At 48.7% G+C, this 25764-nt stretch overlaps 9 protein-coding genes across 9 annotated transcripts; 3 read left to right on the top strand and 6 right to left on the bottom strand.

Moving 5' to 3' along the window:
• Positions 1-485: 485 nt before the first annotated feature.
• On the bottom strand, positions 486-923 carry ONS95_007824 (uncharacterized protein; the record flags this gene model as incomplete). Its single annotated transcript, XM_058501346.1, has 4 exons — positions 486-494; positions 545-652; positions 716-818; positions 865-923. 4 exons carry the CDS (start codon positions 921-923, stop codon positions 486-488), a joined length of 279 nt encoding a protein of 92 aa, XP_058362665.1.
• A 1469-nt stretch (positions 924-2392) lies between these two features.
• On the top strand, positions 2393-5461 carry ADE17 (bifunctional phosphoribosylaminoimidazolecarboxamide formyltransferase/IMP cyclohydrolase; the record flags this gene model as incomplete). The annotated part of the gene is made up of 4 exons (XM_058501345.1): positions 2393-3535; positions 3595-3721; positions 3779-5261; positions 5306-5461. The coding sequence occupies exons 1-4, from the start codon at positions 3514-3516 to the stop codon at positions 5459-5461; spliced, it is 1788 nt and encodes a 595-aa protein (XP_058362664.1). The 5' UTR covers positions 2393-3513.
• Positions 5462-7999: 2538 nt separating this feature from the next.
• Positions 8000-10628, top strand: ONS95_007822 (uncharacterized protein). Its single transcript, XM_058501344.1, has 4 exons — positions 8000-8372; positions 8443-8708; positions 8763-9184; positions 9237-10628. The coding sequence occupies exons 2-4, from the start codon at positions 8702-8704 to the stop codon at positions 9981-9983; spliced, it is 1176 nt and encodes a 391-aa protein (XP_058362663.1). The 5' UTR covers positions 8000-8372; positions 8443-8701; the 3' UTR covers positions 9984-10628.
• A 1232-nt stretch (positions 10629-11860) lies between these two features.
• Positions 11861-12547, bottom strand: ONS95_007821 (uncharacterized protein; the record flags this gene model as incomplete). The annotated part of the gene is made up of 3 exons (XM_058501343.1): positions 11861-12143; positions 12244-12316; positions 12475-12547. 3 exons carry the CDS (start codon positions 12545-12547, stop codon positions 11861-11863), a joined length of 429 nt encoding a protein of 142 aa, XP_058362662.1.
• Positions 12548-12764: 217 nt separating this feature from the next.
• ONS95_007820 (uncharacterized protein) lies at positions 12765-14064 on the bottom strand. The gene is made up of 6 exons (XM_058501342.1): positions 13820-14064; positions 13734-13742; positions 13583-13654; positions 13226-13528; positions 13094-13172; positions 12765-13041 (listed from the first exon to the last, which is right to left on the bottom strand). Exons 1-6 carry the CDS (start codon positions 13841-13843, stop codon positions 12926-12928), a joined length of 603 nt encoding a protein of 200 aa, XP_058362661.1. The 5' UTR covers positions 13844-14064; the 3' UTR covers positions 12765-12925.
• A 21-nt stretch (positions 14065-14085) lies between these two features.
• Positions 14086-15233, top strand: RPL11 (60S ribosomal protein L11). The gene is made up of 3 exons (XM_058501341.1): positions 14086-14246; positions 14356-14413; positions 14469-15233. Exons 1-3 carry the CDS (start codon positions 14154-14156, stop codon positions 14720-14722), a joined length of 405 nt encoding a protein of 134 aa, XP_058362660.1. The 5' UTR covers positions 14086-14153; the 3' UTR covers positions 14723-15233.
• Positions 15234-16207, bottom strand: ONS95_007818 (uncharacterized protein). The gene is made up of 2 exons (XM_058501340.1): positions 15981-16207; positions 15234-15925 (listed from the first exon to the last, which is right to left on the bottom strand). Exon 2 carries the CDS (start codon positions 15778-15780, stop codon positions 15499-15501), a length of 282 nt encoding a protein of 93 aa, XP_058362659.1. The 5' UTR covers positions 15781-15925; positions 15981-16207; the 3' UTR covers positions 15234-15498.
• Positions 16208-16423: 216 nt separating this feature from the next.
• ONS95_007817 (uncharacterized protein) lies at positions 16424-16820 on the bottom strand (the record flags this gene model as incomplete). The annotated part of the gene is made up of 3 exons (XM_058501339.1): positions 16424-16451; positions 16512-16642; positions 16725-16820. The coding sequence occupies 3 exons, from the start codon at positions 16818-16820 to the stop codon at positions 16424-16426; spliced, it is 255 nt and encodes an 84-aa protein (XP_058362658.1).
• A 757-nt stretch (positions 16821-17577) lies between these two features.
• PYC1 (pyruvate carboxylase) lies at positions 17578-25621 on the bottom strand. Its single transcript, XM_058501338.1, has 17 exons — positions 24643-25621; positions 24531-24551; positions 24465-24472; positions 24389-24400; positions 24281-24318; positions 24199-24230; positions 24017-24136; positions 23905-23966; positions 23003-23849; positions 22606-22847; positions 21990-22522; positions 21797-21923; positions 19934-20036; positions 19566-19883; positions 18836-19516; positions 18598-18788; positions 17578-18547 (listed from the first exon to the last, which is right to left on the bottom strand). Exons 1-17 carry the CDS (start codon positions 24770-24772, stop codon positions 18431-18433), a joined length of 3582 nt encoding a protein of 1193 aa, XP_058362657.1. The 5' UTR covers positions 24773-25621; the 3' UTR covers positions 17578-18430.
• Positions 25622-25764: the final 143 nt, after the last annotated feature.

Raw genomic sequence — 25764 nt, 5'->3', positions numbered from 1 at the left:
ACCATGTAGAGCTTCATTACTGGTCGTCCTATTGGCTTGTGAAAGTCCTTGCATTGCTTAGAATTCATCTAACAAATCTCTGTTTCTTACGAGGCTCTTGCTTGCTACAAGTTGAAGTCATACATCCGGTTATCTCAATGTTGCTTCGTCTGTCTGATCTATACTTGCCTTCACTTTCAACCATATCTTCTATTGTGTTAGTTTAACCCATATCATTTCACAATTGCGTGTTTGTAAGGAATCACATTCATGTATCCGAGAATTTATCTATCGTTTCTGTTTTCTGCAGTGGTCTCTTATGTACAAGAAAACGCAGATGCCAAAGCCCATTATGCACTCCACAACAGCTGTGCTTCCTCGATATTCCAAGCTCAGCGACGTTAAGGTATCTCGTAACCATCAACAAATCCAAAGGATCATGAGTCGAATTAAAGCGTTGAGCGCTTTGTGATGACGTCGAACGCTCAAAGCTGAGGTCGAGATCTTTACAAGAACTGTAAGGCTATTAGTACTGATTAAAAAGTCCACCGAGGGTTCTACTTACGAAGGCGATACCTCCAGCAAAGATCATACCAAGGGCAGAAACTCCGTTAAGAGAAGCTGCGCCAGTGGCGTAAGTGATGGGGCTGCCAGTGGCAGTTGGAGCCGTTACCTTTCCTTACTGTCAGTCCCAAGATCCTCTAGCTACCCTGGGAAGGTTGTTGAGATCACTTACAACACCGGTGGACGCAACTGGCGCAGCAGTGGACGACGCACCTCCATTGTAGGTAGAGAGTGACGAGGTTGAGGTACACCCACAGACCGTGACCGTGACAGTCCTACTGCGTGTTAGCAAAATTGATCCGCTGACTTGAGCCTGCTTACTCGGCAGCGAGAGCGACAGATGCCATAGCCATAACAGTGGCGACGAAGTTGAATTGCATTTTGATGCCGGCTGGGTTTTGTTGTTGTTTTTCTTTAGAAGAAGCGAATTAAAGTGTTGGGAGGGGTAATTTGAGTGGTTGAAGGTGACGAATCGAAGATTAAGTGGGTCAAATGAGTGTGGGTAGTCGTAGATGAAGGAGGAAGTTGGGTCAGGAACAAGGCGAGCACAATATATGTACTCGCGTCAAGTCGGCTATGACAACATCTGGCAACGTTACCTATTGAATAACTATGGGCAGCTCCTCATCCTGTTATCCATTGACGGAGATGAATAGTCCCTTTCATATTCACCCGCCCTCGATACTCGCCGTCCATCCTAGCCACAATCTCCTCGAACACAGCCGAATCATTGGGACCTCGTGGAAATCACGCCACATGTCTAATTGCAGGATCCTTGTACTGCCTTTTGATAATCTATCACCTTGCAAAAGGTCACGATTTAGCACAAGTGTTCGACTTCTAACAAGATATTTAACACTAGATCCAAGAACTCGTCAATGAATGAGCATACGATCTATTTGAATGATATTTGATTTATACCGATTGACGGGTAATCCCTTCTGGTTTCTAAGATATGGGTTGCAAGCTTATCTTTCGGTTTAAATGCATAGCTGTTTAGCTTCTACAACCGGATAACATTCGTGAAACGGTTCCTGGTACCTGCATCTAGACCTTGGCCATACAGAGGTTTGCGGCACGATCCTGAACCACTTCCCTGTTTATCACCTCTGTACTGTTGCATTCATTGGTGGAATTCACTGGGAGATACTGGCATGCGCCTACGCAAGCTGCATTATCAAGATTGCTTTGAAGCGGCTTGAGGCGATCATTGATATTGAACCCAAATAAAGCAGGAGCTAGGGCGATGACTTGACTACGCAGCTGCAAACATGCGAAGGACGCCAATGCCGTTGGATGAGCCCAATCTTCCAAAGGATTTTGCCAGTGGTAAGATCCTTCTTAGATTTCTGTTATTGATTTACAATTACTCTTTTGGACCAGGGTCGGATGATTTGTTAACGAATGTTGGAAAGCCCCTCACCACCCAGATCGGACCATCTCGAAATCGACAACATACGCGTCCGACTCTATGTATATTCAATATCTACACAATATCATAATTACCGCTTGGAATTCAGGTAATCTATTGCGCACTCGAGACAAAGGGACAAGACATTCTCATCGAAGGGGATTCACTTTCTATTCGATCTTTCTTCAGGAACATACCTACGTTATAACGACTCAACCACGTGAGTTCTGTGACACTATATTGGTAATACCTACTGCTGTTTTGTGCCGTGTCACCAGCACTGGTAGTATGAAGGCAGAACAGGGCCCCCTGCTTCGTACGTGGATGAATCGTGTTAACAAGCAGGTCGCGAAACGATCTAAATAGCAATATGAAAAGCGAGAACAGATAGCTGTTACGCATCACAATAGGATGAGTACTTGGCATATGAACAATTCATGTATTTTTGCGACTTGTGAGTCGTCATTTACATAAAATGCTTTCGGTACATTTGTAGCTTTAAGCTTCTCGAAAAGCCGTCATAGGCCAGGGAGCCAGAATGAATGTAGACCCTGAGTCGGTAAGTGGCTTCTTGCCAAGGGGTCTATCCATCGTCTTGGGGGACTGGTATGGCGATCTTCGTTGACATGTTGTTCTTATTGAGTCTTGTAGAAGTCACAGTTAAAAGCCGGAAATCACCTGCAATGCTATGGAACTATACCATCCAAGGGGCAGAGCTTCAGAGGTAAAATGGGTTTGGAACTGCCTTTGGAGTTCGAAGGTTCGTAACAAGCAGCACGTCATGGATCCTAGGGATCAGTCAGACCTCACGATTCTAGCATTGAAAGGCCTAAAGTTACCATCCAAACGCATCATAAGATAGCAATCACCCATCGAAACAATGTGGTAACGATGAGTCGGACCCATAATTGACGAAAATCACTGGTTCAGGCATGCGTCCTCCATGTGACGAAGGGTTCGAGGGTGGCACGAACTCCAGGCATCGTAATACTCATGCAGTAGTACAGGGACTGTGGAAAGCCCTTACTCAAGAGTGTCACTTGCTTGAGACATTCTACTCAAGGTTGAGGTGATGTGCGGCTAATCACTGCAACCAAGTCCATTGAAAAGACGGGATCGCACCCAAGATTCTCCAGTTCTTCTCCAATCTGCTGACGGCCAACTTAGGTCATGGAAACCTCACATCGCCACGTGAGCGACGGGTCTCTCACAGCCAGTGCTTTTTGAAGCAGTTGTGTATATTGCGTTGAACTCCTTTCGGAGTTGTTGAAGAGAGAAAAAGGAACACCAACAGATTCGAGCAATATATAATGAATTTTCCATGCTAGCGGCTTTTCGAGAAGCGACAACGCTAAGGCTTAAAGCTCGTTAGCGCCTTGATTGGTTTGATTAACCCCGCGCTATCGGTGGTTGGACTAACCCCTCATTGAGTTGCTTTTCGCCAGGCAATTTATTTTCGCGATCACAACATTTCGAAAATCTTGTCCGTGACCAACCTACGATTGACGGTATCCCTCACAACGGATACTGATTAGTTGTCCCCAGAACCAAAGAGCAAAATGTCTGCCGGTCAAAAAACAGGTACGAGTCATGAAGAGGCAGAATGAAGGGAGATGTTTTCTAATGTGACAAAATTGCAGCAATTATCTCCGTCTATGATAAGACGGGGTTATTGGACCTTGCCAAAGGCCTGATCAAGCATAATGTTCGTCTCCTGGCATCTGGAGGAACTGCTAAGATGATCAGAGAGTCTGGCTTTTCTGTGGAGTAAGTATACTTGCCCCAAAAGGACTTCCAGAAACATTTCACTGATATCACGTTTAGAGATGTATCTGCCATTACCCACGCCCCAGAAATGCTGGCAGGTCGAGTCAAGACCCTTCACCCTGCCGTACATGCCGGTATCCTCGCACGCGACCTTGCCTCTGACGAGAAAGATTTGGCTGAGCAGAATATCAACAAGGTGGACTACGTCATCTGCAACCTCTACCCATTCAAGGACACGATTGCAAAGATCAATGTCACAATCCAAGAAGCCGTGGAAGAGATTGATGTCGGAGGGGTCACCTTGATCCGTGCAGCTGCTAAGAACCACGGCAGAGTGACAATCTTGAGCGATCCATCTGACTACCCAGAGTTTCTGCAAGAGATCGAGAATGGAGAGGTCAGTGAGCGGAGCAGAAACCTTTATGCCCTCAAGGCTTTCGAGCATACCGCGGACTACGATGCGTCTATCTCAGATTTCTTCCGCAAGCAATATGCTGGAGAGGGAGTTCAGCAAATGGCTCTTCGATATGGAGCGAACCCCCATCAGAAGCCAGCTGCTGCCTTCATGAGGCTCGGATCTCTTCCATATAAGGTCCTGTCTGGATCTCCTGGGTACATTAATCTCCTTGATGCTCTCAATGCTTGGCCATTGGTCAAGGAGTTGAAGGCTGCCCTTGGCCACCCTGCTGCTGCAAGCTTCAAGCATGTCTCACCCGCAGGAGCTGCTATCGGTGTTCCTCTTACCGCTGATGAGAGAAAAGTTTATATGGTTGATGACATCGAGGGTCTGGAAAATTCGGCACTCGCCCAAGCTTACGCTCGTGCCCGTGGTGCTGATCGCATGAGCAGCTTCGGAGACATGATTGCCCTGAGCGATATCGTTGATGTTCCCACCGCCAAGATCATCTCAAGAGAGGTTTCGGATGGTGTCATTGCTCCCGGTTATGAGGATGCTGCTCTCGAAATCTTGAAGAAAAAGAAGGGTGGTAAGTACTTGGTACTCCAAATGGACCCTGAGTACAACCCTTCTTCTCAAGAGTCAAGAACTGTTTACGGCGTCACCTTGACTCAACACCGAAACGATATCCAAGTGTCTCCTAAGTCGTTCACTTCCATCATCACACCAAAGGAGTCAGCACCATTGCCAGATTCTGCTCTTCGAGACTTGACCGTTGCTACAATCGCTCTCAAGTACACCCAAAGCAACTCTGTCTGCTATGCACTCAATGGTCAGGTCATTGGGCTCGGAGCTGGACAGCAGTCACGTATTCACTGCACTCGCTTGGCGGGTGACAAGGCAGACAACTGGTGGTTGCGATTTAATCCACGAGTTCTCGGTATCACTTGGAAGAAGGGCACTAAGCGCGCAGACAAGAGCAATGCCATTGACTTGCTTGTCAGTGGTCAACTTCCCAAGGAGGGCGCCGAGAGAGAGGGCTACGAAGCCTTCTTCGAGGAAGTTCCAGCTTCTTTCACAGAGCAAGAGCGCTTGGAGTGGCTTGGAAAGCTCGGTGAGGTCGCGGTGTCCAGTGATGCATTTGTAGGTTTCTGAATGCTATCCTGGAAATAGGCTAACACCGATAGTTCCCCTTCATCGACAACGTCTACAGAGCAGGACGATCAGGAGTCAAGTACATAGCTGCTCCAATTGGAAGCCAAAACGACACGGCTGTCTTTGACACTGCAGAGAAGTTGGGAATCACTTTCGTCGAGCAGAGCATTCGCCTGTTCCACCATTAGAGAAGCCCTGTGAGATAGATGCAGTGGTAGGACAAAATGGGGAGACCAGAATAGATACCCCAAATAGATTTCCGTAAGTCAGGATAGGACAGGAAAGAATTGCGAGAGAATATTTGACGCACAAGTAGCACTTTCCTATAGTTGATATGCGCTTGTTGTTACCAGCTTTCCGCGACCCTCAGCAAGTGCTGCCTGATCAATCAACTGGGCGCTTATTCGCTCTGCAAGCCAGAGCAAGTTTGCATTCCGAGTGAATGCGAAAACTCTGGGCTTGCCATGATACATACCGAACTTCTGGGCTTCGATTCTGATGAAACGCTTCTGTTCTTGTCGCTTCCATTTCCTGTACTATCGTAAGTTCTGTGGTTTTCGCAAGCGAAGCCAAAGATTCAGGAAATGCCTAAAAAGGCTCGTTCCATGATGATAGTTGATTGGAAGACATGCCCCAGTAAGGTTTGGTACTTGTGCTGCAATTCTCTAGCTGCCTGGTAGTTCTGATCGTCTCCCTCGCCATTTGATGTTGATTTGAGTGCTGTCAAGTGACTGCATCGAAGCGCCTGAATTCAGCAACTGGTAAGAATTGTATTGCCAAGCTCTCCGCGTTCGGCTCCTGGTAATTTTGGTCGCTTGATAGCAGGAAATTGTTGCGAATTGTGGAAAATGACGGCGGTAGCAAAGCCTGTTCGGCCCGTTCATTTCACGCCTGGCAGGATGCCAAAATAGGTACATAGAATTATTCTGACAAAAAGACCGGAATATCCTGGCCAAGGCCCTAAAGCCCACTTTTTGATATTCCGACAAGTTCTTGATAGCTAATATGCCGTGCTATTCTAGGATGATTGTCTAAAACAACCAAAATAGACGTGGTTTCCACCTCCTCGACCCTTTAGATCTATTAATCGCCTCGCTTAGCAGGGTGTTGATCAGTCTGATCAGTGGAGATAGGATACCAATATTCAACATAGCCGTCATTCTACTACGAGAGATAAGCTTTGGTTGTTCTGATACTTGGCACATTTTGATGGCAAAGGATAATGTTTCGTCCAAGAATTCATAAAGACATTGTACCTGGTGCGGCGGCAGTTGGGCGTTGAATTATCGATCATTGTTTCCCAAGCCACCTAGTAAACTTACCCACCAGATACTAGACGTGATACACCTTTAATCTGCACTCTTCGCCGGGCTTGGGTCTATGATCGGGAACGGCTCTATGGAACTCATCCGACCCGCTTAGATTGGTGGTTGATACCATCCAGAACTTGCTTGTTTCCTGCAAGGCACGAAAGCATACACATGTCCACACAAAGAATGGTATCAGGTATCTGAACTTTGTCAAGGCTTAGTTATTGGTTCGAGGAAGCTTGTCCTGAGACCTCACGGCCTCCCGTTGGCTGGGGATCCAATATGGAGAAGGTGCGGTACCAACGGGTATCTTCGCCATAGCACGCACGCATGCATCGGTCCAAGCACCCAAGCCAGAAATAGTCCGCTGCTCTTGGGAGTGCTTCCAGATCTCTTCTTATATTCTTCCAATAGAAACATGGTTTTCTTTAAATAGAGTGGTGCGGCCGACCAACGCCTTGATAGGACTCGCTTCGCCGAGTAGTCTGGCTTGACAGCTCAGCATTCACCCGCCACCCCAGGAGAAATCTCGAGCATCAGCGCTAAGGCATGCATGCATTCAACTTACAGTACTCGAGGTAAATAATGCCGTATCCTGCAGCGTCTGAGTAAGAACTGGCACCATTTCGGGGTACAATCATCCAGATTATCACTCGCCACCGCAAAGTGAGATGGACTGAATCGCAAACCAAAGCGCAGGCCCGATATGCAACCCGGATCACTGCTTTGAAATGCCTGCCGTCAGGGCATGGCGTCCTACGTCCCACGGCTGGGAATTCCCCATTATTGTGGTCGTTTCGAGCAGCTGGCTCATGACCTTGGGTTCTCTCTCTCCCACACTTTGCCCAGAACACCAGAACACCAGAACACCAGCAGCCCTGAGTGGCCTCGTTTGTTTCTTTACCGCCGAACGCCCTTGCAAGCCCAATGCACGTCCGGGGTGGCTGGATCTGCGATGCAAATCATTCGTCGGCTGCGCACAAGCGAGGGTGTCCAGCGAGAGCCTTTCGTGAGCCAGGCCCTATCACAGCGGGTAGACAGGGGACACCAATCTGCCCGCAGCTAAGCACAAGGTCCCGAGCAGATTATTCCACTTTTCCCTCCACTACTAAGCCTGTCCGCCCCTCTCTTCCCAAGCTTCCACTCTCCTCGTGCCGCCCAACCAGCGCGCCAGGTTCTCCTCCAACACTCTCAAGACCAACCTGGGGTCCTCATCAGCCGGCCAATTGGACATGCAGGATGCTTTCTCTGCACAGTGCAGTGCAGAATGCAGGCGCGAAGCTGACCAGCTTCATTGGAACATGGCCATCCTTACCCCCCGCCGACGACCGTCCAGAGGACTCGAGGGCGCCAACGGCACAATGGGCTTGTTCTCCCTCCCCATTGTCTGCCCTCGATGTCTGAGTCTACGCTGCGTAGGTCTATCTCTCCTCAAAGAAAGCGAATTTTGAGATCTTTGTGTGTTCTTTTGCTCAGTTGTGTCTGCTTCTTGCGCAGCAGCGCTAGCTGATGTATATCTTCCTTTGTTGTACCTGGGCTAAAGGATTCGCCCCTCAGCCTCGTTGATATACCACAGTTGAAAGCCGCCCTTCTCCAAAACTCAGAGACCTCTTTCTCGGCCCCAAACCAAACCGGATCAGCACCGTACATGCAAGCACTAGAACACGACTAGGCGTCTATTTTCGACGCAATTCCCCCGTGTGCTGCCAACGACGTCCCTGGTACCCTATCAGGGCCAAGAGCCACGACGCTTGACATCTGATTCTACCAATACTGCTCTTCCTCCCTGGTCTGTATCCCGCCGGCTGCCATATCTGCTCCCCATTCCCCCCTCCCATCCACTTACTGATGGTGCGTAGTAGCCTCAAAGTCTGTCTCAAATTAGAACTCGCGGGCGCGCGCGCCTCGAACAAAACCCTCTACCTGCCCACGAGTTGAAGACCCCGTCTTGTCTTCCCTCGATAGCTGGTCTCTATCTGTAATCTTTGTTCTTCAAGGCATCATCTGTATCCTGTCACATCACAGCATATCATCGTCGCTCTGGTATTCGACCTCCCCTTCGTGTGCGGACTTGCAACCGTTATTTTTTCTTTTCCATAGATTTCTTCCTATCCAAATATGTCCAGTCAGTCCTCCCTGCCTCAAAGTTGGCCATACAAGCAACTTACACCCGACCCAGTACCAAACGAAAAGAAACGACCCGAACCATTAACACGAGAACGAACATCATCGAGCTCCTCGGACCAATCCCTGAAGGTCCCTCGAACGCCGCGGTTTGCTGAAGCAACGACGGTATATTCTCCAATAGAGGCCAGTGAAGACAGCCGGTCTCCTTTCGCAGATCCACCCGCCACCAAAACACAGTCCTATATGGCGCAATCACAGCCATCAGATATTGGCTTCGGCTACATCTCACAAAATGACCCATCGCGGCAGACCGTTGAGGTCCCACTCACACCTGGCTCGCCATTGAAGAGTGCCATGAAGGTGCCAGGTACTCCAGGAAGACGGATCGACAATCCATTGAGTCCAACATTCAGAGAAGAGCAGATGTTGGAGAAGCAAGAGGAAGTCACGGAAAAGGAGCAAGCGAAGGATCTGGTATGTTTGGATTTGACAGTTTATCAACCTTGCTTCGCTAACATCTTCGTAGAAAATCAAGATACGAGTCCGGATGGCCAAGTTTGTGCTACGGGGCGTCAATTTCAGTTGCAGTCTTATCGTTCTTGCTATGATCGCGACGACATTCCAAATATTCAACGCTACGAGGCATCTGGCACCACGAAACAATCTCCCACCTTGGGCAAAGAATACTCAAACATGGCCACAACTGGTCATCCTCATTGTAGCATGCATTTCTCTGGCTCTCTGCTTGGTTGTTTTCTGGAACTACTTCCGAGGCGGACACAAGCGAGCAGAAAAGGTTGCGGTCTATTACACTCTCTTCGCTGTGGCATTCTTCATCTTCAGCGTTGTCATGTGGGGTATTGCAGCCGGAATTCTTCAGGGCTCGAAATCAAACAGCAATAACAAGGATATCTGGGGTTGGTCATGCGTCGACAACAAGAGGAAGCAGCTCTTCCAGGAAGAAGTTGACTACGAGCTTATTTGCAGATTGAACGTAAGTTTAAGAATTTTGCCCCAGTCAAGATCCATTACTAACAGTCACTTCAGAACTGGGCACTTGTTTGCTGCATCATTGAGATTGTCCTTGAGAGCATTACGATTCTCCTCTACGCAGTTGTCTTTTATAGATACTACTCCAAGCAACGCCTACGCAAGTCTATGGATGTCCGTGACCGCGCCCGCTCCGATCTCTACCTCGCGCAACTCCGCTCGCAATCAGCACCGAACACTCCAGGCTTTGGCCCAATGTCACCGTCCTTCTCCCAGCACATGAAATCGCCTCGCTTCCCACCATCCGCCTACAACAACTCCAGCATCGCCGAAGAAGGCTTCGCTGGACCTGGAACACGCTTCGTAGAAGCCAAACCAGAGCACACCATCGCCGCGAAGCCCTTCGCTCTTCAACCGCCACCCATCAAGATCCACAACGCCACTCCAAAGACTCCTCAGAACGGCTTCGACGCACCAGCGCCAAAGCCAAAGGAGAGAGTTATCGAGCACGCAGCCGCCGCACCAGGTGAGCAACAATACGCCGCTGTTCCAATTCCCGGCGCCTACGCGAGCCCTTTGACGAGCCCCGGTCTCGCACAACCACAACACCGCAGATTCGGAAGTGTCGGAGAGGCAATTACGAGCGACAGGAGGATCGAGAGCCCTCCTGGATCTCCAAGAGGGTGGAATTGAACAGGGAAAATTGTCTGTTGAGGTGTTGGAAGACAGTTGTATTCATTTCTTGAGAGCCTGAAGGCACAGCCCTTTTTCCAGTTGGGAGACCAAATAAACCCTTTTTGTGTGTATGGAGTTTTGGGATATATCAATATGTTTTGGAACGGAAATTTGGGGAAGGTGCAAATGAAAGAATTGTATGTCACACTCGCTGGACGTCTACTAGCTGTTAATATGGATCAAATATATGGATTGATATCGATAGCTATCATATCACTTCTATTTTCATCTCTCTATCTTGACTGTGATACTAAATCCATCTCCAACCTGTCCAGGATTATATAAACTGTTCTTCTTACATCATGGAACACTGAACCAACAAGCTTGGACTCAACGGACGCGTTTCTCCGCCTTCAAGCCGAGAAAGTGGACTTTATGCCTCTCATGTTAGAGGCATGAAAACGCCACCACATGGCAGCCGATCACGACGATCTAATATCCTGCTCGACTACCCTTAAGCTCAGATATGGGAGAAGTGAAAGTAGAGGATGCCGTGTTAAGATCTCAAATCCCAACCCGAACCACTTGATCGTAAGCATGCTATGTAAAATACTGGGAACGTAAGACAAGCAGATGAGTGGAGTTATAAGCAGCTGTCGGGTATCGGGAGGCGAGAATTAGGTCCACCAGGTCTCGGTCGATAGGCCAACTCTGAGGCTCGTCCTTGTCTGAAGCATTGTGATCTGGCACGAGGAGTGGTCTATCAACCGGGATATGTTGGCTCGTATCAGCGCTGGAGATACATTATCTCTTAAAAGTAAAGTATGCGGCTTTATCCAATTGGTATTCCCAATGACTGCACCGAAGTAGGCTGAGTAAGATCTATCTCGTATTCAGGACGGGTTCACCTCGCCTCCCAACGATACGTTTCAAGTGAGCCTACATCTGCAAGTTGAGACCATATATCTCGTTGTCTAGATACCAATCTTTCTGTAAGTGAAAGGATAGATAGGTGAATGTGCATAGCTTACAGAAAAGAGAGCTAGAGCAGACTGGACTGGTCAAAGCTGTCAACCGAGGGGCCTGGGTCAGAGTAAACATCACCGGACTAAGTCAACAAGAACCGACTACAAATCCTTCCGGTACTGTTCCACGTTTGGGATCTGACCTGAAAGGAAGATCGACAAGCCTCTCATGTTCGGGGAGCTCTGACAACAAGACAAAGCTTGCAGGATTCTGCCGTGATCAGATTGCCCTCCTGTACTTACAAATATCGAAAGCCACGAGTGGTTTGATGAACTCATCGTATTGCTGCATTCGATAAAGCCATATCAGCAGCACTTTCATAGTGTACACAGCATGAATCTGTAGATCAAGCTCATGCATCTTCCAGCCTCAGCAACATTGATACCCGCAGCGAGTTCCCAGCCACGTCCATCTCCCACAATTTCCTTATTATCCCATCACATTATCAACCTCAACTTCCTACTTTCCCACAACACCCTTCGCCTTCTCCGCCAACTTTCCCGCCTCAGCCTCTACCTTCCCAACAACAGCCTTGACCCCGCTCGCCGCCTGTTGCTTCGCAGCCTCCTCCTTACCTCCCCACTTGTGGTACTGCATCCACCGGTATCCCTGTGTGAGCTGCGCGCCCTCATTGACAAAGTGGCAGAGGAAGAGGAGGTAGTTCTTGGGTTGGACAGCGAGTGCATAGCGCATGAAAGTTGCGGAGTAGATGGTGAGGGCGCCAGTCATTTGGCCGGAGATCCTGTGGAAGCAGAGTTAGCATATGTTCATATCGGGAAGGGAGGTTTGGCTCGGAGAGCAATGGGTTTTGGTCAGGATGAGAAGCTGTAGGAGTAGCTTACAGTTCGGGACTCTTTTGCGTATCCATCACAGCAGCAACGGGAATACCAAAATTTGAAGCCGGACCCCAGAAATCTGTATCCCAAACGTAATCAGCAGAGTCCAATTCCAGTCCTTTACAATATCTCTCGTTCGTATGGCGAGCAGGTCCCGGGACAGCTGCTCAACGCCGAATCGCAAAGTCGGAATGACTGATTGCCAACATTTTTCGAGGAGTTAAAGAGAGCACGTACGTGTGGAACAGAGGTAGTTGGTGGTCGGGTTTGAGCGAATCTTCGCGTTCACTGCTTTGATAAAGGCCGCCATTATGAGAGGTAATGTGGTGGAGTGGAGAGTGTCGGTGGTGAGAACGAGTTCTTGATATGTTGGGATTCATCGCAATTATCCGCCGAAGCAGCTCCCTCCGAAATAGTAGGAACGGTCACGTGCGATCAAATACCCCTCCCAAAGCAAGCTTCTGTAATCCATGCAAATTCTGTTTCGTTTTAAATGTTCTGATCACGAAGTAGAAGTATAAGTAGACATCAACGTTCACTTGATTTGTGGTGGCTGTCTATGCTACAAATCTGCAGTTTTGGTATGTAAAGCCAAACTCCCCATCAACGCCATTCTTGTGCAGGATTTTTGTCCGCCTGTGCCCAATTTCCTCATAAACAGTGCCTTCATTCATAAACAACGCTCTGACTATCTTCTTGGGGGAGGAGCAAAGCCTCCCGGAGGAAATCCCGGAGGTGGTCCTTGTCCGAATCCACCTGGTCCACCTGCTGGTGGGAATCCGCCAGCAAATCCGGGGGGTGGTGCTGTAGCAAGTTAGTTCTTGCAATCCTCTACTTCAGAGCAAGGATATCTTACCTCCTCTGCCAAACGGAGGTGCGCCTGGGAAGCCACCTGGGAAACCTGATGGAGGACCACCAACACCAGCCGCTGGGCCCTAGTCACTGTTAGCACACATCCAAAAGAACCATATCAAGGATATACACGTACGGCCAATCCAACAGGTGCGCCTCGTCCAGCAGGTCTCGCAATTCCAGCACCAGCAGCCAATGTACTTGAGATTCCACCTGGTGCACTAGCTCCTAACCTCGCGGATGGATCTGCTGGGGGAGGAGACTCGACTGAGAGGGAGATAATATGTGCCCCACGGACGATCGTAAGACCCAGTGTACGTTTCTCTTCGTTCTCGACCATCGCTGCTGAGCTGCCGCTGGCGCCTGGAGCGGCAGACTTGTTTGCCTTGCGCTTGACACGTCTGAATTCCTCGGTATCCGCGAGCACCAAGTTCATGTGCTATTCCAAAAGTAAGCAATTGCCCAAGATTTTTCCAGTACATGAAGATCGCACCTTGTCGAAAGCCAACATCTGTCCAACCATTTGCCGTCCATCATTCATGGTCACCCTCATCCGGTAATTGATCTAAAAACATATCAGTACGCGTTCCGCCAGATTGTTAATCGTGAGAGCTTCAAGAGCTTGCGCACAGGATGTAACGTACGAGGCCGGCCTAGACAGAGGATAGAAGTCAGCCTACAATGTCAACATAGAGCTTGAAGAGCTGGAGGAGGAGGAAGTCTAACTTACCATCTTTCCTTGCTTGTTCGCCATGATGATTTTGAGATGCACGACAAGGGCTTCTCTGGGGTTTCAAAGAATATGATTTGAAGTACTATGACTTCAGTCTTTCTCTTGGGCTTGGACAAGCTTATGGAGTTGAGACCTGGTGTTCCTGAGAGCATTCTGGGGCAGTTGTCAAGAGCCTCCAAAATTGTTGCGCTAGTTCAAAAAAGGTTTAACGTATTTTATTTTAAGCGATGCGGCCGACCACACAGGTTGAATTTGGGAATCATCGAACTTTTACAATCCAACTCCACGACGACAAACACACCTTCACGACAACCCCTCAGCATCAATCATAATGGCTGAATCCGGAGAGAAGAGCGGCAACCCCATGAAGGAGCTCCGCATCCAGAAGCTCGTTCTTAACATCTCAGTTGGAGAGTCTGGTGATGTACGTCTTTTCGCGCCATGAAAATCCCCGCCAAGATTACGAACATTGGATATCTTCAATCATCAGCCACAAGGAGTCTGCACAGAGCTCATACTGACATTATATATAGAGACTTACCCGGGCAGCTAAAGTTCTTGAGCAGCTGAGCGGTCAAACCCCAGTCTACAGTATGACCCTCTTCTCCACGATCTCCGCGCGCAAGTTCTGACCCAATTCCCATAGGCAAGGCCCGTTACACTGTCCGAACTTTCGGTATCCGTCGTAACGAGAAGATCGCCGTTCACGTCACTGTCCGCGGACCAAAGGCTGAGGAGATCTTGGAGCGTGGATTGAAGGTCAAGGAGTACGAGCTCCGCAAGCGCAACTTCTCCGAGACTGGTAACTTCGGTTTCGGTATCAGCGAACACATCGATCTCGGTATCAAGTACGACCCTGCGATCGGTATCTACGGAATGGACTTCTTCTGCTGCATGTGAGTATCTGGACAATCTGGAAGGATACTGGACCGCCATTGACAAGATTGTAGGACCCGTCCTGGTGAGCGTGTTGCCAAGCGCCGCCGCTGCAAGACTCACGTTGGATCTGCTCACAAGATCAAGCGTGAGGAGACCGTCAAGTGGTTCAAGAACAGATTCGAGGGAATTGTCAGATAAACGGGCTGAACTCAAAAGTGGTAGATATTGCATGACTGGGTTGGGATGGGGCGTGCTGGTTTGATCTCGGACATTTGCATGTACTTTGAATGACAGCCACAAAACAAGCAGCTCATCAACACCAGCACTCCAATGGAGAAGCTACGGCCAAAAGCCCGACCGGCTCCCATACCGGCTTGTAGCAGTCTACACCATTTCTTTTTATCTCGTGAATTTTATACTTGGAGTTGGGAGTTTTCACGATTCTCTCCCGTGTGCGAGGAAATATGTCACACTGCAGACTTGGACCGTGGAAGATGTGATCACTGGCACATGGATTACATAGCCAATGAACATATCAAACCCGAAACCTTCAGATTACTGATCTATCGTACAAGAAGAGATTTTATGTCAAGTGCCTGTCTTAAGTGGCTGTATCCCAACACCCCTCGTCAATGCCCGGTTCTGTCTATGGTTTACTCCACAATAAGTCCTATACATAATTCGGTGAAAGATCAAAACCTCCTCACTTTGTCGAGTCCGTCCCATTTATAACATTATTGAACATCTTTCCAATAATCGAAGGCTACCAGATCATTTCATCAGCACCCGACTCTTGATCAATCATAACGATCAACTCTAAACAGAAAACATACCTCTTGTCTCTGGTCACTGAATCCTTCCTTGAACTTTGCACTTCCTACTCCCTGGTGCTCGCTCGCACCACTCCTCTGATCCTGACTGCCTAACTGACTTGCAACTCCTGGCGTGTGGTTGTTCGACGCTCCCGCGCGACTATATGCCGCCTCAATATTCTTGACTCCTGGCGTCTTGCCAGAAATAAGATTTGAGAGGAAAGACTTCTCGCCTGTCTGATCTGCGGAATTTGCTGAGTTGGACATCTTCGGTTTTGTTATTGAGGTCGTGCTTTCAAGAGTAGGATAGTGATATATAACAGAACAACTCTCTTAAGTGAAAAAAGAATTATAATCATTCAGATGGGAAAAACTTCCAGGTACCATGATCATTTTACATCTACCATCTTCCCTACTTTAGATAATCAACCTTTGTCTCAATCTAACTGGCTATTCATGTTTCTCACCTAACAAAGCGGCGGACATCGAAGCGTCATCTTGAATTAAGGGTCTCTAAATTTGTTCCTGAGGACAGCGCTAGGACTGGAAGAATGCACCATGGTCGCTAGTGCAATCCTGCTCCAGATCTCAAGCTTTCTGGCATTTTCGATCGACAGGGCGTTACATCTCCTGGACACCCTGATCACACTGTTTGTGCATCCGAAATTCACATTAAGATGGTTTACTTCCGACTGGTAAAAAGTACTGATATTGGACGGCAAATTGGTCATAGCAATTATGTAATCGTAATAGATTTCAAAATACGGGTACAGATATATGCATCACATTCCCACAGCGCCATCCACGCCGTCCAGCACGCTCATTTGCTGGACTTCATTATCGAAACATAATAGAATCGTACAATCATCTCCGTTCTGTCCCTATCCCCTTCCATGAAAGCTCGGAAAGTCTACTTTGGTGATGATCCGGAGGTGAAGCTAAGGTAACACATGTCAGCCTGATAACCTTTTGTAATTAGATGTATTCAATGGTCGTACCTGTTCCACATCTTCCCAATCACTCCTGTAGCAGGCTTCATATCATTGAAGCTCTCTCGTCGTGCTTGGGCGTTGGCATCTTGGCTATTTCGCTTCTGGTTCATGAGACCTGAAAAGAGAGTGTTCGAGTTCTGAACAGAGGACATGTCAGGCTCGGATCTTGCACATGGGACTTGGAAGTATTTGGTAAAAAAAAATGCTGATTGCACTGACCCTTCTGGCGGTATCGGTACCTCCAACGTTATTGGCTGGTGTGGACTCGATACCAGTTCCTCCAGTGACAGCAGTAGTCTTTCCTGATGAGGCCATATTGAAGATTGAGATTGATTCGAACTGATGAATTCTTGTGTGAACGCTGAAGATAGATATGGAATTGGTATGAAAATTGTAGAGGGTGTGTAGAATACACATAGATCAGAAAAGTGAGGGGAGGTCACTCATATATCACCTATCTTTCCCCTCCCAGTACATACCGGAGGAGGCCATGCCTCACAATAGCGTTCTTGCAATCCACTCCAATCCCAATCCATGAAAAGCATTAATAATGACGTTGATCAACCGGCCTACTCATCCATCTCGCCTGCCCATCATCGCGCATCCAATACACTCAGCCTCGTACATAGAGGTAGAACTTACCCCTCACAAATGGCATGATCCCTTCTTCTTAACCAACCAAAACCCTTCGGTCCATACCCAAACCGGCAAAAACCTACCCCTCCACACCTCCCCCAGACCCTTAGAAGGACAAGACTTCCGATTCAGATCGTCCACAGTAATCGAGCTCGAAAGCCCAATCAAACTCTCGGAATTTGAAGGGCACATGCTCCTTGCGTGACGAGGGTCTGTGAAACAAAGAGCCTTTCCACGGTGAGCAAGTCATGACGAGTAGTTGAGGAGCTTCCCGTGTTAGTGCGATCGCGGGGTCTCGTCCTTTGGATGTGTAGATCTTGCTGACTTTGGGAAATCGTACACGTGAGATTTGTTAGGAATTCGTGACTTTGCTGACTATGAAAATACATTGTCCAACAGCTTGTCAGCTCTTGGATTGTGACGAAGAAATGCTAAATTGTCTATGATGCTTGTGGGGCACTGGGGACGTAAGTACTGTACTCGAGTACATGCTCTTGATGTTCTCAGATCATCCAATCACAACCCGTAAATCTCGCCCTCCCACACCAGGCAGTACCGAGCATAAGCCTTTCCAAAGGCTCACTTCTCTACATCTGTTTTTCATCATTCAAACTGTCAAAACCCGCCCTCAAACCCGCAAATTTCGCTGAAACGGTTTCTCCTTCGATGGAAACCTCTAGCGCTCGATCATCTCCCCTGACCCACAATTTCAAGTCAACACCACCTCATCTTCACCTCCAAATTTTCGAGAAACGAGCTTTCCAGAGGCGGGGTGAGGAATGTGGGAGGCCAACTCACCTCCGCGGCGTGCAACAAAGACCGCCCTCATGCGCGTTGCCAGAAGATGATTGGTGGACGGCGAGAGGGCGGTAGAGAAGTCCGAAAAGGGCGACAAAGAGGGCGGCCTGCGACTTGCAACAAAACTTTCTTGCATTCCCAGAAGGGGCCGTGACTGGAGTTCCGAGATCCATTTAAATTCATTGCTGTGCTGTGTGAGATGCTTGTTGTGTCCTCCCGAGTGTCGTTCAATTATAGATGCTCCCGAGACCACATTTGATGCTGAAAAAAAAGCAGTTTTTCGATACAGTATATAGAGAAAGTTATTGATATCATTCATTGACAGACTGAATGGGTGCGCGAGTAATCATGACTAGGTCAAGTAAGAACGTGTTATAACCTTCCAATCAACAAGCAAATCCTTAAGACTGCTGCTCGTATCGTCTATTCATCATCATCCACTTCGTTTCCTTCAGCCCATTTCCCCATGCTCCAAAAGACGCTCAAAATATCTACTTGTCACCTGGCTTGACAATCTTACAGATAAGATCTGATCCTCCGACCGAGTCACCCTCCTTGATCTGGATGGAACCGACCTTGCCAGCGTGGGGCGCGGAGATAACCATTTCCTGTCCATTGTATTAGCATTCCGCATTTCCAAGACATAGGGCAAACTCACCATCTTCATTGCGCTCAGGACAGCAATTGGATCACCCTTCTTGACCTCGCCACCGTCCTTGACACGAATCTCAACAACAACACCAGACATAGGTGCTCCAACTTGGCTGCTGTCTCCAGGATCGGCCTTGGGTCTGCTGGTATTCTCAACAGCAGCGTTATTATCATCGACTGTGACTTGACGAACCTCGCCTACAAATCGTTAGCACTCATTCTGACAATCGAGATGGCATAGTTACCATTCATCTCGTAGAAAACCTCTCTCTGGCCAGTGGTATCCGACAAAGGACCAACGGCAAGAAGCTTTAAGATGAGGACCTTGCCCTTCTCAAGCTCAACGTGGAATTCCTCTCCAATCTCTGGCTTTGACAAGAAGTATCTAGTTGGTAGGACACTCAGATCACCATACTTTTGGATAAAAGTGCGGTAATCTTCGAACACCTTGGGGTACATGGCGTAGCTGGCGACATCACATTCGGTAACACTTCCGTACTTGTTGTAAATATCCTTCTTGATCTTTGCAAGATCGAGAGGCTCCAAGGTCAGACCAGGTCGCTTATCAAGCTTGCGTCTACCACGAAGGGCATTTGTTCTGAGGGGTTCGGGGAATCCTCCGTATGGCTGGCCCATGAGACCTTCGAAGAACTCGAGAACTGATCCTGGGAAATCAAGCTCGCCAGCCTTCTTTTGAACGTCATCGAAGTTAAGCTTGTTGGAGACCATGAACTGAGCTAAATCGCCAACTACCTTCGATGTTGGAGTAACTTTGACGATGTCGCCCAGTAAGTCATTTGCTTGTTCGTAGGCCTTCTTGGTCTCAGCCCATTGAGCACCAAGACCAAGTTGAGAGGCTTGGAACATCATATTCGTCAATTGACCTCCAGGGATCTCGTGTTCGTACACTTCTGGGTCGGGTCCATCTGAGAGAATGTTAGTCAAGAAGCACTTTATGAGAAAGGTTCTACGTACTGAGGCCAGCTTCAAAAGGCGAGTAGAGCAAACGCAACTGAGCCCAGTAGGTGTCAATCGCGCGGACATGATGAACGTTGAGGCCCGGATAGAGATCGGAACCTTCCAGAGAAGCCAAGACTGCACCAACAGATGGCTGACTGGTCATTCCGCTCATGGAATCAGTTGCAGTGTCAACAGCATCGGCACCAGCGTTTGCACATGCAACCATCGAGGCAACACCTGTTCCAGCGGAATCATGGGTGTGAACATGAATGGGAAGATCTGGATACTTCTTGCGAATGGCGCCAATGAGGAGAGTCGCAGCTTTTGGTTTCACTGACACAAGAGTCAGTAATCACATTATCCGGTTTTCAGGGTGAACTTACAAACGCCAGCCATGTCCTTGATTCCAAGAATGTGGATCTTGAGGGCAACAAGTTCATCGACCAGGTTCAAGTAGTACTCAAGGTTGTACTTCTTGTTGGGATTCTGGGCGGGTAATTAGTACATGAAAGATGATCCTGTAATGACACAATGAGATGACTATCGATTATTCGCAAGTTCAGCTGCCCCGGGCAAGCGAGTGCAACAGAGTCCAAGCGGTAGGTTACTGAGCCCGGCTCAAATATTCCCATGGTAAGAATGGCTATCAGACGGCGTCTGATCACTCCAAAACTTGAATCATTGTACGGGAAAGTCGAGCTAAGAGCCCGACTCGGCCAAAGCAGCCGCGTTTGCATGCTTTGCCGTACCAAGATGATAGTTGAGTTTCTGTTGAGTCTTTCCTGTGTAGTCACATGTCGCACAATGATATCTCTTCGTAGTGAGAATTATTGTTGTGACGCTCTTTAGCCGCTGGATTCTTGACAACCTTGACGATACCAGCAGCCTTGTTCTTGTGACCTTGGGTGCCTTTGTGATTTCTCAGTTGATTTCCTGCGCCAAACTTGACGTTGCAGATGTTGCATTTGAATTTCTCCTCAGCCAATGCTTTTTCTCTTTTGTTTTTATTGTCAAGGGCAATCCGCTCTGGACCGCGAGTTGCAGCATCTCGACGACTGTTACGAAGCTTTCGCTCTGCCTCGATTGCATCGATTTCCTCAGCAGTGAGAATCTGATCAGACTCGTGAATCTGTTCCAGCAGAGAGAGATGTCCACACAATCCATCATATTCCAGAGTCTCTGCAGCCCACGGACAGAGATTAGGGTACCCTTTGTAGGTCTTGCTTCGGTTTCTCATTGACCAGAAGAAGAGTGTGAATGAAGCTTCGAGGAGGAGAAATAAGGCGCGAAGCGGAACTCTTAGAGACGCAGGTGGGAGTGGCATCCAGCAGAGAAGGCCTTTGTGGGTTATGACATATCCCTCATCAACAGCACGCTTCACGTTGCTCGGAAAGTTCTCTCCGCAATTGCACTGTCCCATGCGCGTGATGACACCGCTGCGCTTCTCGGTTCCACAGCCAATGTAGAGCAGAGGTCGATGGCCCACTTTTTCCAGCACAAGTACATATACACCCCAGATCTTGGTGAAGTTGGACGGCAAGCTCTTGAAGAACAAAATGCTAGGTGGCGTCGTGGACTGAACGACTCGGAGTAGATCGGGGGCGAAGCTGATCATACGCCGTCCGAAAAGCTCGTGAAGCACTTCTTGAGTTGGAATGATCGAAGCAAAGGTTGGGTTCTTCCGATTAGCCGGAGAGAGTGATAGACATCTCCAGCAGAGCCAAACCATGAAGACAATGATATCGGTAGTAGAGGGCGCCATTTTCAATTGCCCTGAGCATCTGACAATGAGCTGTGTGCTGTATACAGAGACCGAAACTCAGTTGACCTGGGCTGACGACTCTGAGTTGAGTGCTGTAGACGGATGCTGTAGGTGGCAGAAGCTCAATTGCCCTGGGCTTTTGATGCTCTGGTGGTGAAGAGATTGAGGCCGATGATGTAAGTTGAGGATGAATGAGGGTGCAAGATGAGGGAAATGCCCCTAAATGCTTGCCCACCTTCAGAGGAAGGTACATCCAGTCGAGATGGAAAGAGCCCTGCCATGGCTACTGAGGCGGCCACATGAGCAAGGAGTTGTCTGAGCCGGGCTCAACAAGGTCCTGCTATTTCCAGAGAGGTCCCAAAATGTCCTGAAATGAAGTCCTGACATTGGAGTTGGATATCATACCTTTTACGCTCGGCGCACAAATGTACACTAGTACTTCGAAAGTCTGGGGGAAATGTGAATAGAAACCCTATAAACTCACAAGCATGTCGCCACTGAAGCACACCGTTCCTTCAACAACACCGCCGGCCTTGTGCACAGCCTTGATACCAACCTCAAGTTGTGCAATATCATTCAAGGCATCGAAAATTCTGAAAATATCCACTCCGCTAGCCGAGGTCAGTATCGGGCGCATCTAAGTAGAAGAACTCGCTTGGATTGGGAACGCTACTTACTGCTTCTTTGCTTGCTCACAGAAGTGGAAGATTGCATTGTCTGGTAGCGATGAGTACGCCACTCCATTGGCGCCACGGAGCAACATTTGGAAGGGGATGTTGGGAATCAACTTTCGCATCTTCCGGAGTCTGTCCCATGGATCTTCATAGAGGAAACGCATGGCAACATCGAAAGTGGCACCACCCCAGCACTCGAGACTGTAGAGGTTGCTGTAAGCATGGCTGGTTTCCTTAGCGATGTTCAACAGGTCAACTGTTCTCACACGCGTAGCGAGAAGCGACTGGTGAGCATCACGCCAAGTCGTATCCATGAGTAGGCATCCCTTATTCTTTCGGACAGCCTTCGCGAAAGCCTCTGGGCCCTCCTCAACAATAATGTTTCTCCATCCCTTCTGGCATGGAACACTGGTATCGATCTTCTTTCCAGCATCATCGAAGAGCTCAGGCATGATGATGTCGCCCTTGAATTTGGGCTCACCGATCTGTCCCTTAATACTGCTACCATTGACGGCAACATCACCAAGATACGCGAGCTGGCCATCGGGTTAGCAACTGATCTTATGAGCATTTACCGAACAACGGTTTGGTTCGCGGCTGGGGAAAATGTGAGACTTACTAGCTTCTGGGCACGGTTTTGACTGCCAACAAGATCGAAAAGCTCAGGCGTATCGTCAATAAAAGTAGTCCAGCAAGTGCCTTCGATGAATGTTGGATGGGTGAGAAGAGATGCCAAGAAAGGTATATTGGTTTTGACACCACGGATGCGGAATTCGACCAATGCACGAAGCATCTTGCGGCGAGCGATTTCATAGGTAGAACCATGGCAAGTGCATTTCACAAGCATAGAGTCGTAGTGGGCTAGTCTGCATGTTAGCAAATGAAGAAAGACCGGCTAGGTATCCGAGCATGAAATGAAGCCAACAGATATCACAAAAGTCTCTCAGAACTCTCATAACAGAGCATGATCGTCGACGAACAGTCCGTACACGGTAGCTAAATCAAGGAAGACTCACGAGTAATGATTGCACCTGCAAATCCATTTCCACCATCCAATCTGACACCATTACCACCAGCCGATCTGTAAACCTCAATCTTTCCGGTATCTGGCGAGAAACCCTTTGCAGGGTCTTCCGTCGTGATACGGCACTGGATAGCAAAACCTCGGGTAGAGATTCGGTCCTGGGTAAGTCCAAGCTGAGCCAATGTGGCGCCTGCAGCGATTTGGATCTGAGCGGCAATAAGATCAATGCCAGTGATCTCCTCAGTGATGGTGTGCTCGACCTGGATACGAGGGTTGATCTCGATGAAGTAGTAGCGGTTCTTTTGGTCAACCAAGAACTCCGCAGTTCCAGCATTACGGTAGTTGACTGACTTGGCGAGCTTTACAGCATCTTTTAAGAGGTTGTCTCTGACATCGGCCGGGAGATCCTTGGCGGGGGCAAGTTCGACCACCTTTTGATGTCTTCGCTGGACGGAACAATCACGCTCATACAAATGAACGATGTTTCCATGGTTGTCTCCCAGAAGTTGAACCTCGATGTGCTTGGGCTTGTCGAGGAATCGCTCCACAAAGACAGTGCCATTGCCAAAAGCAGATTTGGCCTCAGAGGTGGCTCTCTGGAAGGAATCTTCCAAGTCCTTCTGCTCTCGGACAACTCTCATACCACGTCCACCGCCTCCATATGCTGCCTTGATAATAATCGGGAATCCATATTCATCAGTAAACTTCTTCACATCTTCGAATTTGTCGACTGCTCCCTCGGTTCCAGGAACGACTGGCACGCCGGCCTTGATAGCAAGGGTTCTCGCAGAGACCTTGTCGCCAAGCGAATCGATAACTTCCGGGGAAGGTCCGACAAACTGCAAGCAAACGTTAGCAAGAAGCCAAAAGGAATCACATGTAAAAGTAACATACGATGAGGCCAGCCTTCTCAACATTTCGAGCAAATTCTGCATTTTCGGACAGGAATCCGTAACCTGGGTGGAAGGTTAGAATATACACTGGTAGGGAGGTATAGATTCCATACCAGGATGAATCATCTGGACTCCATGTTGCAGGGCAATCTTGATGATCTCGTCCCCCGCCAGGTAAGCACCAACTGGAGTATATTGTCCGCGCTTTCCGATAACATAAGCTTCATCGGCTTCTGCACGAAGAAACACAATTAGCAATTGATCGTAGAGGTTGATTGTAGGAGGGTTTACTGACTCTGTCTGTGCATGCTAAGTCGGTCCTCATAACTGCCAACCCGTTAGCCCCGCGTATGCATCGCCAACTTTCCAATTGGTACCTGAAGACTGCGACGGTCTGGAGTGAAAGTTCGTGGGCCTGATTGCGAGTCAGCAGCTGCAGAAAAGCTCACAAAGCTCCAAAAGAGGCGGTCAGAGCTGGCACTTACAGTACGGAAGATCTAGAGAATCAAACGCAGAGATTAGCAACTTGCTCATGGCTACCCCGCAAAGCAGGGCACATACACGAATAGCTACACAGAGTCAGCCTCGTACCCTCGCACAGCAGATATGGGAAAAGGATGTACTTACGGATTTCTCCTCGATTGGCCACTGTAACGTCCCAAGACTCCAGGTTAGCACAATGGATTTCGCAGGAAGAGCTTCTACAACAAGCCAAGAGCTGGCCCGGACCTGTACTCACCGAGGATCTTCTTCAGTTGCATGATACTAGAATTGGCGCGGATGCGGTGAATGTTTTGCGATTGCTGCGAGTCCTTGCCCTCCTCAAAGACCTCGCTGTAAGCGCCATTGGGATCGTGGTTGTCCGTCATGATTGCAGTGGTGTTTTGGGGACAGGAGGAAAGGAACGAGCAGTGAACAATGAACGGAGCTTGGGTGTTGACAATGCAACCAAGGCAAGCTATGCGGGCGCCGGCTGCGCTGCAATAGGGAGCGAAGAGCCGAGCTCAACCGGACACCGTGGTGGGTGGGGAGGAATGGATGAGGGGTCAATTGGATTGGATTAGATTGAGCTGATTCGAACAGAGCTTCTCCAGCAACGCTACCAAGTAGCTGGTTGGGATCAACTCAACCCAACCCGGATAAGCGGTGTTGACAGGGTGCAGGTAGGGAGTAATTGTATGGCGATGGAGGAGGGGCAGCTCGAGTTGATGAGAATGAGAACGAGAACGAGAACGAGAATGATACAAGGACGAGGAAATGGTTCAAGCTGGAGGGGGACCTGGGAGTTTTATCTATTTTATCCTGTGCAGTGCAGTGCAGTGCTGTCCTGCTCCTGCCTCTGGTCCTAGTCGAGTCCTAGCTTGTCTGATCTGATCTTGGTGTGTCCTGTCTCTCAACCAAACCTTGCCTGCCGTTCGCTCGGCGTCAGTAATTACCTACCTTGAGGTAGGATTAGTTTCGTGGTACCTCCGTATGGAAGCTGTGTTTTGGTTTGGCCAGCCTTGGTCTTGGGCGTGGGCTGGGTCGTACAATAGGTAGGAAGGTAGGCTTGGTTGTAGGTAGGGTATGGAAGGTGAGGTAAGGTACCTACTGTACCGAGCTACCCTACCTAGTCAGTCGGTGGGGTTGCTGTACGGTGCTCGTGCTCGTGCCCGTGCCCGTGCCCGTGCCCTGATTACTGACATAAATTTACCTTACCTTACTGTATTTACTTGCCCTGTCGAGCCCTGCTGGCCGCCCCTGGCTTTGCTTTCAAGGTTCCTACTGTATCTTACTTCGTTAGGCATTCTCCACCCACTCCCACTCCCACTCCCGAGTCCCACGCCCACGCTACCCGCATACCTAGCTACTCACAATATGA

Source organism: Cadophora gregata, assembly GCF_030347475.1.
Source record: "Cadophora gregata isolate MNR1 chromosome Unknown scaffold_2, whole genome shotgun sequence".
NCBI lineage: Eukaryota > Fungi > Ascomycota > Leotiomycetes > Helotiales > Ploettnerulaceae > Cadophora > Cadophora gregata.
Note: the sequence above shows the minus strand (reverse complement) of the source record. Positions and strands in the feature narration are given on the sequence as shown.

Bases quoted from the DNA above. Each gene is read 5' to 3' on its own strand.
- ONS95_007822 (XM_058501344.1), top strand. The intron at 9,185-9,236 runs GTATGTTTGGAT...ACATCTTCGTAG, and splicing joins AGGAGCAAGCGAAGGATCTG to AAAATCAAGATACGAGTCCG.
- ONS95_007820 (XM_058501342.1), bottom strand. From the start codon at position 13,843: ATGGCGAACAAGCAAGGAAAGATG. The intron at 13,173-13,225 runs GTACGTGTATAT...AACAGTGACTAG, and splicing joins GCGCACCTGTTGGATTGGCC to GGCCCAGCGGCTGGTGTTGG. The intron at 13,042-13,093 runs GTAAGATATCCT...AACTTGCTACAG, and splicing joins ACCTCCGTTTGGCAGAGGAG to CACCACCCCCCGGATTTGCT.
- RPL11 (XM_058501341.1), top strand. From the start codon at position 14,154: ATGGCTGAATCCGGAGAGAAGAGCGGCAACCCCATGAAGGAGCTCCGC. The intron at 14,247-14,355 runs GTACGTCTTTTC...CATTATATATAG, and splicing joins CAGTTGGAGAGTCTGGTGAT to AGACTTACCCGGGCAGCTAA. The intron at 14,414-14,468 runs GTATGACCCTCT...CAATTCCCATAG, and splicing joins CGGTCAAACCCCAGTCTACA to GCAAGGCCCGTTACACTGTC.
- ONS95_007818 (XM_058501340.1), bottom strand. From the start codon at position 15,780: ATGTCCAACTCAGCAAATTCCGCAGATCAGACAGGCGAGAAGTCTTTC.
- PYC1 (XM_058501338.1), bottom strand. From the start codon at position 24,772: ATGACGGACAACCACGATCCCAATGGCGCTTACAGCGAGGTCTTTGAG. The intron at 24,137-24,198 runs GTCAGTAAACCC...TTCTTCGTGCAG, and splicing joins ACTTAGCATGCACAGACAGA to AAGCCGATGAAGCTTATGTT. The intron at 22,523-22,605 runs GTAAGTCTCACA...CCCGATGGCCAG, and splicing joins AAAACCGTGCCCAGAAGCTA to CTCGCGTATCTTGGTGATGT.